This window comes from Oculina patagonica, chromosome 7, assembly GCF_052425735.1.
Source record: "Oculina patagonica isolate OP01 chromosome 7, crgOcupat, whole genome shotgun sequence".
Classification (NCBI taxonomy): Eukaryota; Metazoa; Cnidaria; class Anthozoa; order Scleractinia; family Oculinidae; genus Oculina; species Oculina patagonica.
This window is the reverse complement of record NC_135764.1, coordinates 9,860,116-9,878,491: the sequence shown is the minus strand read 5'-3', so window position 1 is coordinate 9,878,491 and position 18,376 is coordinate 9,860,116. Positions and strand designations below refer to the sequence as shown.

The 18,376-nt window shown below is 36.8% G+C and overlaps 2 protein-coding genes and 1 long non-coding RNA gene across 5 annotated transcripts; 1 reads left to right on the top strand and 2 right to left on the bottom strand.

Annotated features, from left to right (window-relative positions):
* Positions 1-1,185: 1,185 nt before the first annotated feature.
* On the bottom strand, positions 1,186-6,105 carry LOC144660766 (uncharacterized). Of its 2 annotated transcripts, XR_013572151.1 has the most exons (4): positions 5,757-6,105; positions 4,292-4,466; positions 3,547-3,857; positions 1,186-1,409 (listed from the first exon to the last, which is right to left on the bottom strand). It is a non-coding gene; the product is annotated as an uncharacterized LOC144660766 (long non-coding RNA). The 2 variants fall into 2 exon arrangements; XR_013572150.1 differs by lacking the exon at positions 5,757-6,105 and having other exon boundaries at positions 4,292-4,998.
* Positions 6,106-7,438: 1,333 nt separating this feature from the next.
* LOC144660746 (uncharacterized) lies at positions 7,439-9,353 on the top strand. Of its 2 annotated transcripts, none has more exons than XM_078521485.1 (3): positions 7,439-7,897; positions 8,291-8,617; positions 9,178-9,353. In XM_078521485.1, exons 1-2 carry the CDS (start codon positions 7,767-7,769, stop codon positions 8,574-8,576), a joined length of 417 nt encoding a protein of 138 aa, XP_078377611.1. In that variant the 5' UTR covers positions 7,439-7,766; the 3' UTR covers positions 8,577-8,617; positions 9,178-9,353. The 2 variants fall into 2 exon arrangements, with proteins under 2 accessions (XP_078377611.1, XP_078377610.1); XM_078521484.1 differs by having other exon boundaries at positions 8,291-8,606; positions 9,178-9,350.
* Positions 9,354-12,379: 3,026 nt separating this feature from the next.
* LOC144661575 (uncharacterized) lies at positions 12,380-13,905 on the bottom strand. Its single transcript, XM_078522377.1, has 3 exons — positions 13,666-13,905; positions 13,181-13,457; positions 12,380-12,486 (listed from the first exon to the last, which is right to left on the bottom strand). Exons 1-2 carry the CDS (start codon positions 13,785-13,787, stop codon positions 13,205-13,207), a joined length of 375 nt encoding a protein of 124 aa, XP_078378503.1. The 5' UTR covers positions 13,788-13,905; the 3' UTR covers positions 12,380-12,486; positions 13,181-13,204.
* Positions 13,906-18,376: the final 4,471 nt, after the last annotated feature.

Genomic DNA, 18,376 nt, shown 5'->3' with positions numbered 1-18,376 from the left:
TATCCGTAGCAGGTACAACTCCTTTCAACGAGATAGTGACGATGTTTTCGGTTTCAAAAAAAGAAAGGTCAAGCGAGGCAAGAGCTGTCGAGTGTCTGATTGTTGGATCCCGATAACTGGAATTTTCTAGGGAATCGAAAAAAAAAATCAAGTTATTAGAGGGTTCGAATTATCGAGGATGATAATAGTAAAAAATTGCCTGGAAGGAAATCGAAGAAGGTTCAACTAGTTAGCGAGAGGTTAAAGACATAGGGGAGTTTGAGTTATCGATAGTTTGCATCGAAGAAGTTGAACGCAATTTTTCATTCCACGACGACCTTCGTTTCATAGCAGTTGCAAATGAAACTTGCAGAGCCGCGCAATCGAATTCATGCTCAGTATACGTAAGTGTGCACAAAATGTTTAGTTCACGCTGATGGCGTGAGCAAATCGCTTCAAGCATTGTTTTCTCGCGCGAGTTTTTGGCGCGTGTTTTGATGTATATTTCCACTTATTATATTATTAAAAAATTGGTTCATACTTTTAAGATGTGCACTGTCGAGTTATGGTGCACTTGAGAAGTTTGGAGAGCATTCAATAAGCGCTCCGTGCTCTCCAATCTTCCTGCAAGCACCGTAGCTGAATACAAAAGTACACGCTAAAGCGAGAACCAATTGTTAATTTGAAAATTTGTGAAAGGCAAGGAAACAAAAAGAATGTTTTTTTGTTAAAATGAAATATAGTTAATTTAATAGTGAAATGTTGAAAGATATTTCTCTTTAGTCTACGTAGAGCTTCACAGAAGTGATCACACGGGGCACAAAACAGAATTTTACTCATAAATGCATGTAAAAGATGAATTTCTGGAAAACACGTTGACTGTATAATTATGATCCAGCTTAGTGGGTATGCGCGTAATCTGACGTCATATTTACTTGTTTCCAAAAAAATCTATTTCTGGTTTTCACTTCAAGGAATGCTCTACGAGCCTGAGTTTTCTATGAACGAAAATGAAACGAGGCGCAGCCGAGTTGACTATAGAGAGTTGAATATGCGAGCAAGGCTGAGTATATATTACAGTGGAAATTAAAGAAACAGAGAAAGTGGTTTTCGATTTCTTTTAGAAAACACTTTTCTCGAGCATGACAACAAAAACATCAAACATGGACAGCAACGAAACAGTAATAAAGAGGCCTTATTAGGAAATCATTTGTAAAAAAAAAAAAAAATACCAATATCACTAGAGCAAAACTCATGTGAACAGTTTAACTCACTTTGTCACAACCAAGATATTCGTTTCCAGTTTTATTTAAACAGACGCTCAGTACAATTTTAATGTATTACAGCCTCCAAATATTACTCAAATCGCGCTAGTATTGTTTAAGACTGACAGATTTTCGCGTTTCAAGTGTTCTTCGTGGATGGCACGCCTGTAGAGGAAAAAGGTAAAAAATTTAGCAATGAAGATATTAATATCTTTTTAGTGGCGGGTAACTATTTTTGTTTTCATTCTTTTTGTGCACAGGCGGCCCAAGCTCACGATGTGAAGAGTTGAAATAATACTCTGCAAATACGCGAAACGTGACTCTCGCGGAGGTGTTGTGTTACAACGATTCATATTTATAAAGGTTTGTATGGGAGAAAACGCTTTTGAATTTTTAGCTAAATGTGACCCTCCACGGGAAAACAGTGACAAAGGTGATAGCACGCTCACAACACGCTAACACAGCACGCTTAGCGTGTCTTGTGACACAGATATGCACATATTTAATCACTACAACAATGCAGGACACGCAAGCCTTGGTTCGCACGCTAAACCTTTTGTTTTGATAAGTGTGCTCGAAGTCACGCTTAGCGTGCGACTCGAAGACACGCTTAGCGTGCGACTCGAAGACACGCTTAGCGTGCGACTCGAAGATACGCTTAGCATGCGACTCAAAGTCACGCTTAGCGTGCGATTCGAAGTCACGCTTAGCGTGCGATTTAACACGCTTGAATACTCGAGAACACGCTAGGGTTATAACTGAAACAACAGTGATTCAGTACAGATTATGTTCGGCAAACATGAATTGTGAAACTTACCCACACGAGGAAAAAACGCAAAAATTAAAGCTATTATCTACCGTTTCCCGGCCGTTTCCGAACCAAACTAGCCGTCAGTGTTATGATCAAATCAACTATGAAAATGAGCGTAAAAAATATTCTTTTAACTCACTTAAACTTTGTCTGGAAGAAACAAAGAAAGACTCATTTACAAATGCCCATTAAGTTTCAACTTCTTAGTAATCTCTCTTAATTTGCTCAGGCTTCAATACCGAACTGTATTCAGGGTTTTCACTCCCTGTTATTGGAACACAAGTGTGAATTTAAAAAGCTTGTTAGACGTCAACACAATATACTGCAGTTGACATTAAACTTAGTGACGTTAGCGAACTGGTCAAAGCGAAACGACTCTTAGGCAAAACGACTGGTTTTCAACTTAAGCTGGATTTCCACTGACGAGAAATTTTTTACATGTGTTGACGTACATGAAAAATTTAGAGACAATGTATGAACGACTTACGTAAACATGTATTCAAGTCGTTCATACCTTGTCTCTAAATTTTTTCACGCACGTAAACGCAGGTAAAAAAACGCGTCGGTGGAAATCCAGCTTTAGCGAGGGCTTCCTTCAATACGCGCGCGCTGTGGATAACATGGCTCAATTGCTCTTTTGATTCTCTTAAGGGGGCCCCCCCCCCCCCCCCCCCTCAATAAAAGTTTTTCAAGTTTTTTGTTCCTATCGTACAAGAGAAAAGTCGCGAAATACTGGAATCGCCGCGATACAGCCTTGAAAATGGCGTCGCTGACTAATTAAAACATAGCGAAAAGCTTTAAAAGACTGAAATAGGGAATTGAAATCCTTAGGAACTGGAATTGCAGCTTTTGCTGAACAATACACGGTGCAAAGCTTTCTTGGATGTTTTCTCGAGAATTGAAATTCGTAACAATAACCCCTTTCAACACAAGTAGTTTCCTCGTATTTTCGTTTTCGCGAAGGAATGGTAGGTTAAGAACAAAACGATCTTTCAGTTATAAAGTAGACTGGACACGCTTTTAGTGCTCGCTCGCACGCCTGGTGTGTTGTGCTGTACACACTAGGTCAGCACAACACACTAGGCGTGTGAGCACAACACGCTAGGCGTGCGAGCGAGCACACCTAGTGTGCTTGACACGCTTTAAGCGTGGTAAAATCGAAATCTATTGTTTTAGAGTGGAAGCGTGTTGTGAGCGTGCTATCACCTTTGTCCCTGTTTTCCCGTGGAGGGTCACAAATGTAATGATATTATGACAATAAAATCAACTTCCCTTGATGTAATGTTGTTATATCTGTTGTTATCTCGGTTCTCAGGCCGATCCGAGGCGTTTTAAGCGAGTTATGCCATTTTGGGTTCCCACTGCTAAGAAAAAGAAAACCCGAAATGGCATAACTCATTTCAAGAGTATTATTTCAACTCTTCACATCGTGAGCTTGGGCCGCCTGTGTTTTGTGCACTTGCTTTTGCCATATTTTTTCTACCTCCTTACCTTGATTTCCTATCTACCAGTTTAACTCCTTCAGCCACGACCACCTCGTCGTCTACCTCGACGGAATCGGCGACCGAAGCGGCGGAAGACTCTACGAACCCGGCGGAAGATGCGACGTATAAACGGATTCTTATGACTTCTTAAGCGAATTAGACAAAGGGTTGTCGTCATCTTCGTCATCTTGGTCTTCATCATCGTGATCAACGTCATCTTCGCAATCTTCCTCTCCGCCTTCGTTTTCACCAATGTCGTTTTCATCAACGTTATTTTCATCTTCACCTAAATCATCTTCAGGATTCCAGTGCAAGTCCCTGCGAACAATTAAAGCGACAAAAACACGTTTTATGGCTTTAACCCAAACTAGTTTCCAATGTACACGCGTTTTTCAAATTATTACACAACAAAAACTAGCAACAGTTTTATTCTTGTAAAGATCCATTAGATCGAGGGAATCAGACCTTTCCACACAATTTGCACTCAATACTGATGTAAAACACAGCGACTTCCAGGCAGAAACTGTAGTAAACTTGATGTAAACAATCGCTCAAAATCCACTCAAACACAAAAAAATGTACTTCATGTAATCTCACTGAAACACTCCTGGGACCTTATCACAGAACTCCAAAATTTCCAAGGTGATCACCTCAAGAGGGTCCAATCGTACAAATTCGTACGATTGGTAGTTAAAGGGTTAATACTACTACTAATAAAAAAAAAATATCGTTTGGGTTTAGTTTTTCCGCACCTCTCGGCGTCTTCTGATTTAAGGGCATCACTTGTTTGATCTCCATCCTCATTGAAAGGAAGTGCCAAACCTGTGGCCAGGACAAAGCCAACCAGTGCTAACAGGAACAGTTTGTTCAGCGTGAAGTCTTCTTCGTTTCTGGCTGGTGAGCAACTCCAAATGGTGCATTTTATACCTTTGGATGATAGATAATCGGGTGCATCATGTTGACAAAATGCTAATTGGATAACGATATTGCAAGGCTTCGTTGATGTTATTGGCCAAACAACCTAAGTTTATCTACACAAATACTCTATGTGTCTACTTAATACATTCGCTTTCCTTGAACTAACCAATATAACCACTGATACTGGAATTGCCACTTAAAATATACGTGCTCAATATTTTTCCCCTATGACGATTGGGGTAATTTGAGTTTTAATTACTCCTATCAATGGCTATATTTGGTCATTCATTTTGAAGAAAAATAAAATAGTACATAACAAGCACTTATATTAGTATGCCCTCTTTATATTTTTGTAACAAAAAATTTTATAAGCTTTTCGGTTAATCTTGTGTTTAAGCAAATATGGCCTAAGAGGTTTCCGAGGATCGATCAAATTTAAAAATTATTTCTTACTGAGGCGAATATTTCTTCCAAAGAATTATTTACGTATAGCTCAAAATATATTATATTAACGTCAACAAAATACGTACAAACTAGACCAAACTCAGAGAAATTTTGTTATAGCAGCAAAATGGTCTTATGTAAGTAATATTCTGGGTACCCCGATTGAAGATAAGTGATCTATTATAAAGCAAAAACAACACCAACAACAAAATAGCATGTTTTTAAACAAATTTTCATTTCTTTGTAGCATAATATCAAAATGTAAACGTCAGTACAGTAGTAAAGAGGAAAAATAAATAGTCAGATCTGCTATCTAATTGGTTTCTGGAACAGGCGCATTCGTTTGTAATCCCGAAAGGCGAATATAACACAACAAAAGCGCAACATCACCGTTTTGCCAGCGTTGAAGAGGTTTTGTAATTAAGATTTGAAAAAAAAAAATGCGATATATTGTTCACTAACCACCGTTATAGAATGGTGATGTGCGCATTGGAATTAGAGAAACATTTATTTTTCAAAGTCAAGTGTTGCGAAAACAAAACTGTTCGCTTATAATGTGTTTTCGAATAGGAAAAATTCGATTATGACTTAATTTATGAGTTCGAATTATTTTCTTTCGTTTTTCTTCCCCCAAAACCATTATCTTGATTAGCTTTAATAAGTAAAATGTGGTCTTTGATTTGAGATAGTCTAGTTTGCTTCTCAGCATATCATTTTTGTGTGCCATGGTAAAAGTGTTATCATTTTAGTTGTAGATTGGAAATAAAAACGCAAAGCTAATGAAAAAGGTTAGATTCGATAACATTTTTAATCGAGCTTTGTTTACGAAACAGAATCGAAGCTGTTCTTACTTACTTAACTAAGGCCTTCTCATTTCATGATGGAACATAGGCCATTGACGAAACCTCTCCACGCTACTCTGTCTTTGAACAATCGTTCCACTTTTGTCCTGAAATTGGTTTAAAATTACAGCTTGTGATTTGAATGTTGCTTATTTAAATCTGATGATATAAGTTTAACTTTTCAATTCTTTTTATTCTTCTCTACGTCGTCTCTTTATTACAGCAACCTTCATAGAATATGCCCCAAAAGACTGTATTACTGTTGAGAAGGGTCAAAAGACAAGTTTTTTTATCTTTTTTTTTTATGGCGATTACTTCTCCTTTTATTGATCCATAACTTTTTGATCAGTTATTCTGGTTACACTGTAATTCGTAGGAGGATTGAAGCGCCAACAGCTGCTAATTGCCGGTAGGTTAATTGAGAGGAGAAATGTTAAAGTAATCCCTTGGTGGCGCTTTCCACTGGGGGGCGTGCCCCGTCTGGGCTTCTCATCGCGCATCCCCCCTTCGCCCCCACATCACCTGGTAGTAGAGAGGAGACTGTAGATGCGTTGTTGCACATGAGAAGTATCGAATAAAAATACAGATGGCTATCTATTTACCGTCAAATATTTTAGGCTGAGGTTCATGCACATTTTTTTTGTTTGTTTTTACGAAATAATTTTGAAAACCCAGGTGTCAGCAGAACAACAAGTATTATATAAATTTGTTTTTCTTAATATCTTTTTAGCCTATTAAATCATGAAGTTGAGCAAGCTAAAGCTTTAAAGTTTACTATCATCATATTAGTCTTACGTCTTGAAGACAGCGCATTAAGCTTAATAAAACAAGATGTGCTTTTTAAGAGAGGGATAGTATATGTGAACAAGAACTCTTCTTGGCCGCGAGGCATCCATCCGAATCCACTCACAGCTTATTTTAAAATAGGCTAGACAAGTGCCGTAGGGGTAACTGCTAAATTATTGCCAAATATGGTATTTCGATGGTCATGTATTGATTTTAGAAATGATATTTTCAATATCATTGGGATCAATTTTGATTCAAGCATTGACGTCCCTGGCCAAAGAACGGACTGCGGAAGCCAGGACTTGACGTTATACTTGTGCTCACGTGGTCTAAAGAAATTCATTAACATGAACAGGGCAAGATAGTGATAGGGACAGATTTGTTTTTTTTTCTTCTATTTCAAAATTAAACATCAAAACATTTCCGGTACTTTCTTTAAGGGCCCAAGTATTGCTTTTCCGATCTGGGATAGGCATCAAAGGAATATTTAATGTTGCCAAAAAAATATTTACCATGTTTTAAAAATAAATAGCGATAATTCAAAACATGGTCGTGGGGATCTCTCAAACGAAATCAAACATTTCATGAATGTTCCACCATGTAACAGTTTGAAGCTAAAATGCTATTCGAGTTAAACTTGAATGAGTTTTCCAAGTTTAAAGTATCCCATTCAGATTAATAATAATGACGAAAAAAAAAAAAAAAAAAGGAAAACCTTTAGATTGGAAAGAACTCTGAATGCGTTTAAAGCTTTTCGATTAATGATAAAAACGGATAAATCGCATTTTAAAAGCCCATCCATGCTAAAGATATGAACTTAATTGTCACAGTTAAGGATAGGTTGAGTGATACAAGTGACGTAAGGGAAACCGTTCAAAGGTTGAGGGCAAACCGAAGTTAAGGCCACGCCTTAACTTCAGGAGTGGTGCTTTAAATATCGATTTATAGTTATATTTAAACCACACATAGTTATTCCTATATTAACATGTACATGGGAAATTAAGCATATTTGGACATCTCGCCGATTAAAAACATGAAAAATTAAAAATCTGTTGAAACTATGTATACTATTGTAACTAATCTTAGCTTTCAAGTGAGTAATATTGACGACATTTATCAATATCTTTACTTTTTCGGCACATTGGCAGCAGGGCATATCCGAGTGCTGTTTTATCCAAAGGTATAAAAAATGCGGCATACAGTTTCATTTGTTAGTTAGAAGCAAGAAGTCTCAACGATGAAAGGATTGATTCTTGTAGCTCTTGTTGGCTTTGTGCTTGCCATAGGCTTGGCATTGCCATTCACTGACGATGAAGTCGAGGCGTACGAAGCTGAACTTAAGAAAATTGGAAACGACATAACTCAAAGGTAAGGAAAACGTGGGATTGTACGTGAAGAAAAAAAAAAAATTAACAGAAGAAAAAGAAAAGACATTTTTTTTACACATGGTTAGCTTAATGTCTTTCGAAAACGTTTATTGGCGACGCATGACATGAAAAAAAAAAACAACAACAACAGCAATCTCCAAAGATTTCGAAATTAACATGAGTAAAATTTTGGGTTTTGACTACAATAGTTTGAATGCAAGACAAGCACTATCCTTACACCATTTGTGTTTTTACATTTTCTCACGTTTTTGTCTAAATAAGTACAACTATGTCAAACCGTACAAGTAAATACTTTGATATAGGGAAGCTTCAAGGGTTAAAACAGCATGTGAAACAATTTTCATGTCTTTTTTTTTTTTCGTTTCTTGTTCAGTAATCCTAAGTTGGATGTTGGCGATGAAGATTTGGATGAAGACGAAACAGATAGCGATGGCCACGAAGAAGACGAAAGCGATGACGATGAAGATGCAGATGATGAGGAAGAAAACTCCTTGTCCAATCCATTGGACAAAGGATTGGTTGAGAAGTCTTCTGATCCAATACTGCCCTTCCTTGTATTTCGTGGGGCTCGCCGACTTGTTCGCCGCTTCCGTCGCCGAAGATCCCGTCGTGGACGAAGATTTCGAAGATTTTTCCGACGTCGCCGAAGCCGCGGTTGAAATTTCGATACTGAGGGACTACAAATCAAGGTAATGAGAAGGTAAACAAGGATTTTTTCATTATTTTAATGTTTTTTAGGTAACAAATATATTTCATTTCGGACCATTTACAAATGTGCTCATATTTTTTTCTTAATGAATAATCGCACCAAAGCTCATATAAAGCGAGGAAAACTGAGACAAAATAAACTACCTAAACGTCTCGCGCATTGCCGCCAAAATTGTAACTCTTTAATGTTTTTAATTGAATAAATCACCTTCTCGATTTTTTCGTAATTTAAAATAGAGGATTAGCTATAAAACGCTGAAATTGTTAATTAGTGGCTGTTTAAACTTCATTTGCGGAAATTTTGATATGTCAACCATTGCATGTGTCCATTTTAGAAGGGGGTTTGGACAGATGATTAACAAGATAGGCTTATAATATTATCTGTTATAGAATTTTGATGGGACGCTTTAGCTCTCTCGCCATTATGGACTATGTAAACATGGTTCTGATATGAAGTGCAAACATGTGTTTTTATAATTCGAAAAACTTACGCAAAGGGTACGTGCGTGACTTATTTTGCTTTAACATGTATATACTTTTTTGTCTCATTAGGTTTACAAGGATATCCCACGGATGAAGAAAAACAGAACGCCACTTTTAAAATGCTCTAACAAAACTAAGCTGTTAATTATAAGATTCATGTAGAATATAAAAGCAAATGAATAAGCTTGTATTAGCATTTTTATAACGAATAAAAAACATTTAATTCATATTTCAGTTTTGTCTCTGAGTAACAAAAAGCCGACGGTAATAAATGTTCTCTATTGATTGGTTTGTTCTGGTTTCCCTTTCTTTGAGAAAGAGATACCACGTGCACTGAGCTACTGTTTAGCTACGTTCATGAAACGATAATCATTTGAGTGTCGAATGTACAATGTAATTCGCGTCTTCATTATATTGGTTTTTAGTACGCTTAGCGATTGGCTTAAAATCTGGTGCAATTTTCTCCCATCCAATCAGGGTAAAGCAAAAACCAAGACAGTGATCCAATCGCATGCAGCTGTTGCGAAGCGCGGGAAAATGAGTGTCTGCTAGTTTTAATTTCTGACACTATTTGTTTGTGTCATTCGTGATTGGCTAGAGAGCTCTATTGATCAGCCTAATCCTTTCAGTAGGTGGAACATTTTTTTCATATTTGAAAAGCAATAATCTTCAAGCTCATCTCTTCACCTCTGGACGCGTGATGGCCTAATGGTTAGTGGGCTCCGGATCGAGCGGCCTGGGTTCGAGCCTTGGCCGAGTACATTGTGTTGTAATCTTGGGGAAGACAAGTTACTCTCATAGTGCTCTCTCTACCCAGGTGTTTAAGTGGGTACTCGTTAATTTATTACTGGGGATAATCTTCGGCTTGCATGGGCCACTAAGCCCATGCAGAGATGACTTAACATTTATCTCCCCCAGTTAAAGTTCGATTTAGCTTATTCCCGAAATTGAATCCAAGCTTTCTAATTGCAGGGTCCATGGAGTGCGTATTTCTGAAGATACATCCAATTTTCTGTGCAAATATCCGCCCAGCGTGAATTATCCTAGTAAAGACATAAATTGCCAGCGCAATTTTACTGGAGAATTTCCCGTAACACTCCAAATAATTTTCCGGTTACACTGAAAATAATTACCCGAGGTCGACCCGGCAGCAACGAAACGTATGGTTTGCTTGTAGTCATTATTGTACTTTATGCTTTATATACCGATCTCCCGTCGATTTAGTGATCCAATACCTTGAATTGTTTTAAGAGAAATGCGTAGTTTTTCGTCTGCAAGTTGCTCGGCGGCCGACATGTGCTTGGGCATTCCTTCATGCCCAGAATTGGTCCCTAATATTTTTAAACGAGAGAGCAGTCGATCTCTAGTGGAAAGAAAATTCGTAGAGTCTTGTGAATGGCCATTGGGTGCGAGTTTAATTCCAAATTACAAAAATGTATTCTTTTGGTAATTACGCGTGAGTTGTTGTTGTTGTTGTTGAAACTTGGAATTTGCCTATTCGCGATTGGTGCAGCCGCTCGTATTGTTAGATACACCCTTCGTTTAAGGAATGTCATGGGTAATTATTTTGTTATCTTTAACGTATCCAGTGATTTTTAATGGGTTGTTTCAATGTGGGTGCTGAGGTCACACACAAAACACAATCCCCTCTTCGCATTTGGATAAAGCCCTACTGTCCCGAGGGCAAAAGAGCTAGTGGAAGCGCAACTATTGCATGCACCCGAAGCATCTTTTTAATTCTCGATCTCAATGTGTTAGAACTATACACAAATAATTGTTATGAGTTTTGTGTGAAAATGTGTAAAAACAGCAATAACACATAAGAAACTCCACTGTACCCTAATAAACTGTTTTTATATTCTGAAACAAACCCCGCATTCTAATAAGCTCCCTCGAGCTCCCCCCAACCCGTCAGCACAACCTTACAAACCATTTCTTTATAACAATAAGACTACACGCCCCAGTTTTCTTTTTTGGGAAATGTGAAAGAACAGGTGGACGGTGTTGCCTCCACTTGGACCGCTTATCGCCAATACTTTCATGAGCATTGAAGAGCAATTAGAAATCCAAAACAAGATGCCTACATTTTACAAGCGTTGCGTGGATGACACCCTCAGTAAAAATGCCTGATGCTACGGCTGCCTCTGACTTCTTATCAAAAATTAAACGAAATATACCCCTCTGTCAGTTTTACAATAGAAATGGAAGTCATATAAATTATATGAACAAAAAAATATATATAAAACATATTTATTTGTAATTATAATATAGATAGGAGTCTACGCGCGCTCTGATTGGCTAAGAACCTATGTTTTATCAGAGTATAAAACATAGAAAAATCATGTTTTATTGTTTTTCGTCAGCTTTCCTCGAGTGCTTCGCGCGTCGTTGACTGTTCGTTGGCTATAACCACTCGTATCCAACAAGGGCGAATGGAATAATTGTTTTATTAAATTCCTTTTTAAGTATAAATCCACTGGACATTTCATTTTGATGTAAACGAAGTGAGGCGGGAAAAATTGTGGTGCGGTGTCCACTGCTTGAGTTGAATGAAACTCGCAAGGAAAGCGAGCGAGAGTGTTTTCTTTTGAAGATTTTCTTCGACAATCTCCTCTTAAATAGTCTATTCATGCTGGAACTTGATTGTGACAACAATTAAGGTTTACGGGAATATCCGAAGCAATAGCTTTTCTGGAAATTATACGCCTTGTTCAAGTCGAACGAAGCAAGGGACGGATGTCATCGAGACTACTATGTTATGCTGAGACGAAATTGCACTCGGTGCAGTCGGTGAAGTTTATCGAAGTTCAAAAAGACAAGATCAAGATTAAAAGGTAACAAACTTACCTAAAATGCTTAGCCTTATTTTACGTCGAATACTGAATGAAATTGTGTCAGTTTTCTGGTCTTCCCGTAAACTATTTTCTGCTTTTCATCTTTGTTTACTCGCTCTTGTTGTACATATTTTTAATTAAACTTTTCACTCGCGGTGTCTAAAATCTATATCATAAAGCAAAGAAAGAAGCCTAAGCCATGTTTTATACTGTCATAAAACACTCCGGGCATTTGAGAACACTCGAGAAATGTAGAAAACATTCGCCTGCGGCTCATGTTTTCTACATTTCCCTCGTGTTCTCAAATGCCCGTCGTGTTTTATGACAGTATAAAACATGGCTTAGGCTTCTATGTTTATTTGTTAATTAAAAAAAAAAAAATTATTACAACCAAAATTTACGTTTCATTTTTTATTTAAAACAAAGATCAGTACAGTTTTACGTTTTTATCTACTATAGCTTCCAAACTTTACTTTTATCAAATCTTGTCAGTATTGTTAATTGGTTTGCTTGTTTTTTCCAGTTTTGTTCATGGAGGGTACATCTGTAGAGAAAAAAAAAGTATAGATTAAACAGTGAAGATATCTTCTTTAAGAAGCCATTAATTTAATTTCTTTGCTTTTTCTGTGTACATTTCTTTAAATGACAAATGAATTTAGGAAAAATAACACATTTATTTAGCAACTATATTACTAACTCCAGCAAATATATTACTAACTTCAGGCATTGTCTCGAACATAAATTAATTATAAAATTACAACCAAATGGAGGAAAAAAAAGGCCTTCTTTCTTAGATTTTAATCGTAAAACAGTAATAACTTGAATACCTGTTCTTTGAAAAAATGCAAAATAAGAGAGCAGAACAACAACAACAACAACAACAAAAAACAGTTTGCATGGCGTTTTATAACGTAGGATACTATAACAGAACATCAACACGAAATTCTACGCCACATTAGCTGCATGCAAGTTGTTAAAGATAATACACGCTAATCATTATGTTTTTTTTTTTTTTCAGGCGTTCTTCACTTAAGGCACAGAGAACCATAGTCGGCTTAATCTTTCAAGGACTAGCTATGAAGATTTTTTATTGTATCCATTAATCTTTTTTTTTTTTTATCTTGTTATCTTTACGTCTCATTTCTGAAGTGAAGTTGAAACTGTGACTTAAGATTATCAGTAAAAAGTGCCCTAACTAAAGTGAAAACATGAAAGCTCAAAACTTGGGGCGTGCATACCTAGAACTGGCAGGTGTTGCTTCTTTAGCCACGGAAGCGGCGGAAGAATCTACGAGTGCCGCGGAAGAAGCGACGGACTCGAAATAAGCGCCGTACAATTTGGCGATCTGATGACTTCTCTATTGGATTTGATAAAGAATTGTCGTCATCTTCGTCTTCTTCGCCATTATCATCGTCATCATCATCATCTTCGTAATCTTCCTTGTTGTCTTTGTTTTCCTCAAAGTCATGTTCATCTTCACCTACATCATTATCTGCAGCATCCCAGTTCAAGTTTCTGCGAAAAAAAAATGACAATAACATGTGTAAGTATTTAACACAAACTAGCTGCGAATGCACAAGCGTTGTTTGACGTATTCCAAAAAAACAAATCAGTAACAATTTTTCTCGTGGGATTGGAACAGTGTAAAGCAACTGTTAAAGCACGTCACATCGTTGTCTTTCATAGAAATTTAAGAGAACTTTTAAGCTTATTTTTAGCATACCTTTCTTCATCTTCTGATTTGAAGTCATTGTTACTTGTGCCATCTCCATCTTCACTAAAAGGAAGTGCCAAGCCTATAGCCAGCACAAAGCCAATCAATGCTAACAGGAACAGTTTGTTCATCGTGAAGTCTTCTTCGTCTCTGGCCTGTGAGCAACTCCAAATGGTGCATTTTATACCTTTGGATGAGAGGTAATCGGGTGCACCATGTTGACAAGATGCCAAATGATTAACAAATATTGCAATGCTACTTTAATGTTATTCGCCAAATAACCTAAGTTTGTCTACACAAGTACTCTATGTTACTATTTGATACACTTGTTTTTCTCGACCTTCCAAATATAACCACTGGCACTGGAATTACCACTTTTAAAGTATTTGATCAATACTTTCCCCTTTATATTGTGGAATAATAAAAATAGTAACACATTAAGCACTTATATTAGTCCCATTAGCTTATCGCCTAATGTTGTGTTAAAGGGCATATGGTTTGAGAGGTTTGCTTCCGAGGGTGGTCTTATATGAAAAGTCTTAATTCTTCCTGATGGGTGTATTTCTTCTAAGAATAAATTCTATTTACAAATAGATTAAGATTTATTATTTTGATTAACAAAATAACTATAAACTTGACAAAACTTAGAGAACTTCTGTTGAGACTGAAGACAAGTGATAATTAAAAAAAAATGTTTTTTTTTTTTTCAAATTCCAGCTTTCATTTTTTTTTTGTAGCATCATATTATATGATCAGCATCGAAGGAATAAAAAAGCTCCTAACACAGGCGTTGTCTCCTGGGTTCAGCCAAGCGAGCGTAACACATCGTGTGCACAATATCACTAATTTACCTTCGTGAAGGAAAGTTTGGAATTTCAATATTAAAAAAAAGGACAAATGGTTGACTTACCACCGTGTCATGTTTGAAAAGAGAAAGGCACTGTATTCTGATTAAAATTTCGATCCTTAGGAAAATCAAAATGTCGGTTATAAAGAGATTTTTGAGAATTGAAGGGAAGCTGTAAGCTGCTGGTAGTCGAGGTGACAGAGAATGATTGTGAATGCGTTACTGCACAAGGAAAGAAGAGAATATCAAATAACTTTCCATTCACGGAATGAGCATTGTTGAAGCTTTTCGCAATCATTAACTAATCTTATATTTTAAAATTTGCCCTTCATGGGATAACAGTAGGTAAAAGGAAAAAAATATATACGTTTTTTACATTTCTAGGGTTCTTTCACTAAAGGATAGCGGGAGAATAATGTAATGTGACATTATAAATTTTAGGTATTTTATTGAAAGTGGACATACAAACAATGGTTGAATGTAAATAACTCAGTTTTTCAAGTAAACGTCGAAAGATACCAGCTTCATTATTTTATACGGAGAGACGTTTTAGAATGTACGTATTAGTTTGATTTAACCAGCCAGAAACTCATTGTTGCCCTTAAAAGAGCCAAGATGTTTACACGCCAAATAATTACACAAAAAATGTCCTGCCATCCTTCTGATAGCTGTGTTTACTTCTTTCACTTCGTGCTTTTTCTCGATTTATTTTTAAATAAACTAATTTTAAATAGATTTATGTTTACCTTATTTTCTCGATTAAACGCCGGCCTTGATTAAACGCCGGATCAAAGCTGCTAATTTTTAAATAAACGCCGGGGGCGTTTGATCGAGGTCCCGGCGTTTATTCGAGGTCCAGGCGTTGCCGTTTAGGGACTTAAAACTTTATATACGTAACATTTACTTGCTCCCATGCTGTTCATAAAGTGTTTCGGTTCTGTTTGTTACAAATCGTGATTTGAATGTTCCGCATGCTGCACTGTAACTCTTGGTAATAATTTTAGAAAACAATCCTTAAATTGAAATAGAACAGAAGTATTTTTCTAGTAAAGGAATGATGTATCCTCTAGATGATATGCGACCATTCAAATCCACTCAAAGGTTATTTTCAACCTGATATTAATTCTGGTGAATTTGATTTGAAAAACAATGTATACCAATAACACGAAAATAAGTTAGTATACAGTGACGTTGGGTAAACTGTATAACTATTGGCAAATGTGTTATTTCAAGGGTCGTGTATTGCTTTTAGAAATTATATCTTCAACATCAGTGATTAAATGAGATAATTGTATTTTCTCATTAAAAATGGGTTAAAAAGGGAAGGCTTTCATGTATAGAGTAACTTAGCTTGTGATTTTCTGGCACATTGTCAGCATATATATTGAGTCTTTATCTGTGCTCTTTTTGCCTTTACACTTCAAAATGTAAATTACTGGTAAATATGCTGAAGTCAATGGCAGAAAGGACAATACAGACTTTTTTTATCCAATGTTCACCAGGAGCAAATAAAAATGAAACCTGATAGAATACCTCTAGTAATACTTCGTTGAATGTGTTTTTCTTCCACGGGAAAATATATTACCCCTAAATGACCAAAAGATGTATACTTTGTAGCGGAGCTCGCAAGGCGCCGAGGCGCCTTGTGCGGGCCCCATAGACAGGCAAATGGTATGAAAGAGGAACACTATGGAAATGAGTTTTCATGGTCAACATGGATAGCGGCATGGTTCGCGGGCGCGTACGTACGGCGTACGGAGTCGCGCAAGATGGCCGCCAGTTTGTGGTAGAAATAGTGAAGCAAGAAGGCCGTATAAAGGCGGCCGTATAAGGCGGCCTTTAAAATTTAAAGAGGTTTGAAAAGAAAAAAAGAAGCAATGAAAAAGTGGCTGATACGTGAAAGTAATCGACCGCAAAAAGTGGACATTGAGAGCATAGGCTTCGTCTATCTGTAAGCAGCATCGTACTGAGAGATCGAAAGCTAACGGTTGATAGAATAAAAAAATTTTATTGCTACGGGGTAAAAAAAAAAAAAAGGAAAAAGAAAAAAAACGCAACAGACCTCCGGATCCTGCACCCGTTCGAAACTCAGTGACTTTGGTCTGGAACTAGGGGAAACATTTTCTATTCTAGAAGCAGAACTGTTGCTCCATGAGTATGATTTGCCGCTTTAGAATTATTTCTTCGCTGCTGACTCGTGTGAGCTATTTAATTTCTTGCACGGCCATAAAATTCTTTGGCCGCTTATTCACTAGAATGAAAACATTGTAGCTCCAGTGAAAATTAAATAAATGGGGAGCTCCGCTTTTAGGCTTGCCTAAATCTATATATTAGCTATATGATCTTCTAACCATAATTGAAAGCTGCGTTAAATGTCTTTTCTTGTTCAAAATGGGTTAAAACGGTAACAACTTTCCATGAAGTCGGCTTTGAATTCTTGTATGTCTTATCTTAGCTTGTAATTTTCTGGCAAATTGTCAACATGTACATTTAATCTTTTTTTGCAATTCTTTTGACTTTACATTTAATTTAAGATGCAAATACTGGTGGACGTCGTCTTTATAACTAACTCGTACGGGAAAATATATTACCCTAAATGAGCAAAAGAACTATTGTACTTTTTATCAAAATGTGAGCAAAGCTAACTATACAATCATTATGATCTCCTAACCATAATTGAAAACTGCTTTTAAAGCATTTGGAAAGAGCTTATCGCTGGGATTGTAGTTTGCTTGAAGATATAATGAGAGTTGAGAAATTTCTTAGTAAACAAGCAGGTCCGTTTTGTGAATACCTTACAAAACGGACCTGCTTGCTTACTAAGAAGTTTCTCAACAAACATGTCTTACAATTAAAGCTCAGACATAATACAGTCCCGGAGTACGAAGAAGTATTTTATGACTGAGGATGAATTCATGAATACGGGTCCTGGTTTAAAAGGCAATCAAATTAAAGGGCTAAAAGGAAACAAGACTTTTTACCAACTGCATGCAAAATTAGAGCAGAATACCACATCTTGAAAACTGCGTTCGTTAGAGAGTTCTAAAACTAAAACTAAACACGAAACGACGCAGGAAAAGATATTTATAAAAAAGCCTCCATTTAACTCGAAAATGGAGGCTTAGATATATATTAGTCCGCGGATATTATCTGTTTTGAGAAGTGAACAGTTTTCCGAGAGCGAAGCTTCGAGGAACAGATTTTGTCCAAGGACAAATATCCGTGCATATTTTTAAAGCCAAATTGCGACTATTGCTTTCACTATCCTTCAAATATTTATAGGCCGCTTATATTGGAAAACTTTCCTCTCAAAACTTTTAAACGTTAAAATAATTCTGTTGGCGTTCAAAGCATTGTTGGTCTCTTCAAAGTTCAGTTCTATTTAACATATGTTTAATTTAACAATTTACTCTGGCTGAACATTGAACGTGCAAGCATAAATCACAAAGTTGGGAAACGGGAAACAGCACTTGGGGAATTTTCCTCGGATATTTTCTAATTTTAGTTTTAGTTGGGGCATATTAGTATCGTGTCAAGTGACGCTTATTAAACAATCGCGCGTGAGCGAAAATATTTGATGGATTATGAATTGTAATATTGCCCGAATCATAAGATTTTTTAAATATCTACTTGTTAAGTACTGCTGCGACATTATGTTTCCACCTACAGCTACATTAAGTTAAGTTTTTAAACCCAGTCGTTCTTACGACACTGTTCCTTGTCGACTGGCAGCGTACACGCAAACTTGTGAAACTTCGGTCCTGATTCAAGTATTGAACTCTCTGGCCAAGGAACAGGCAGCGGAAGCCGCGAGTTGACGTTTTACTTGTGATTACGTAGTTGGAAGTAATTCATTGACACGAACATGGCAAG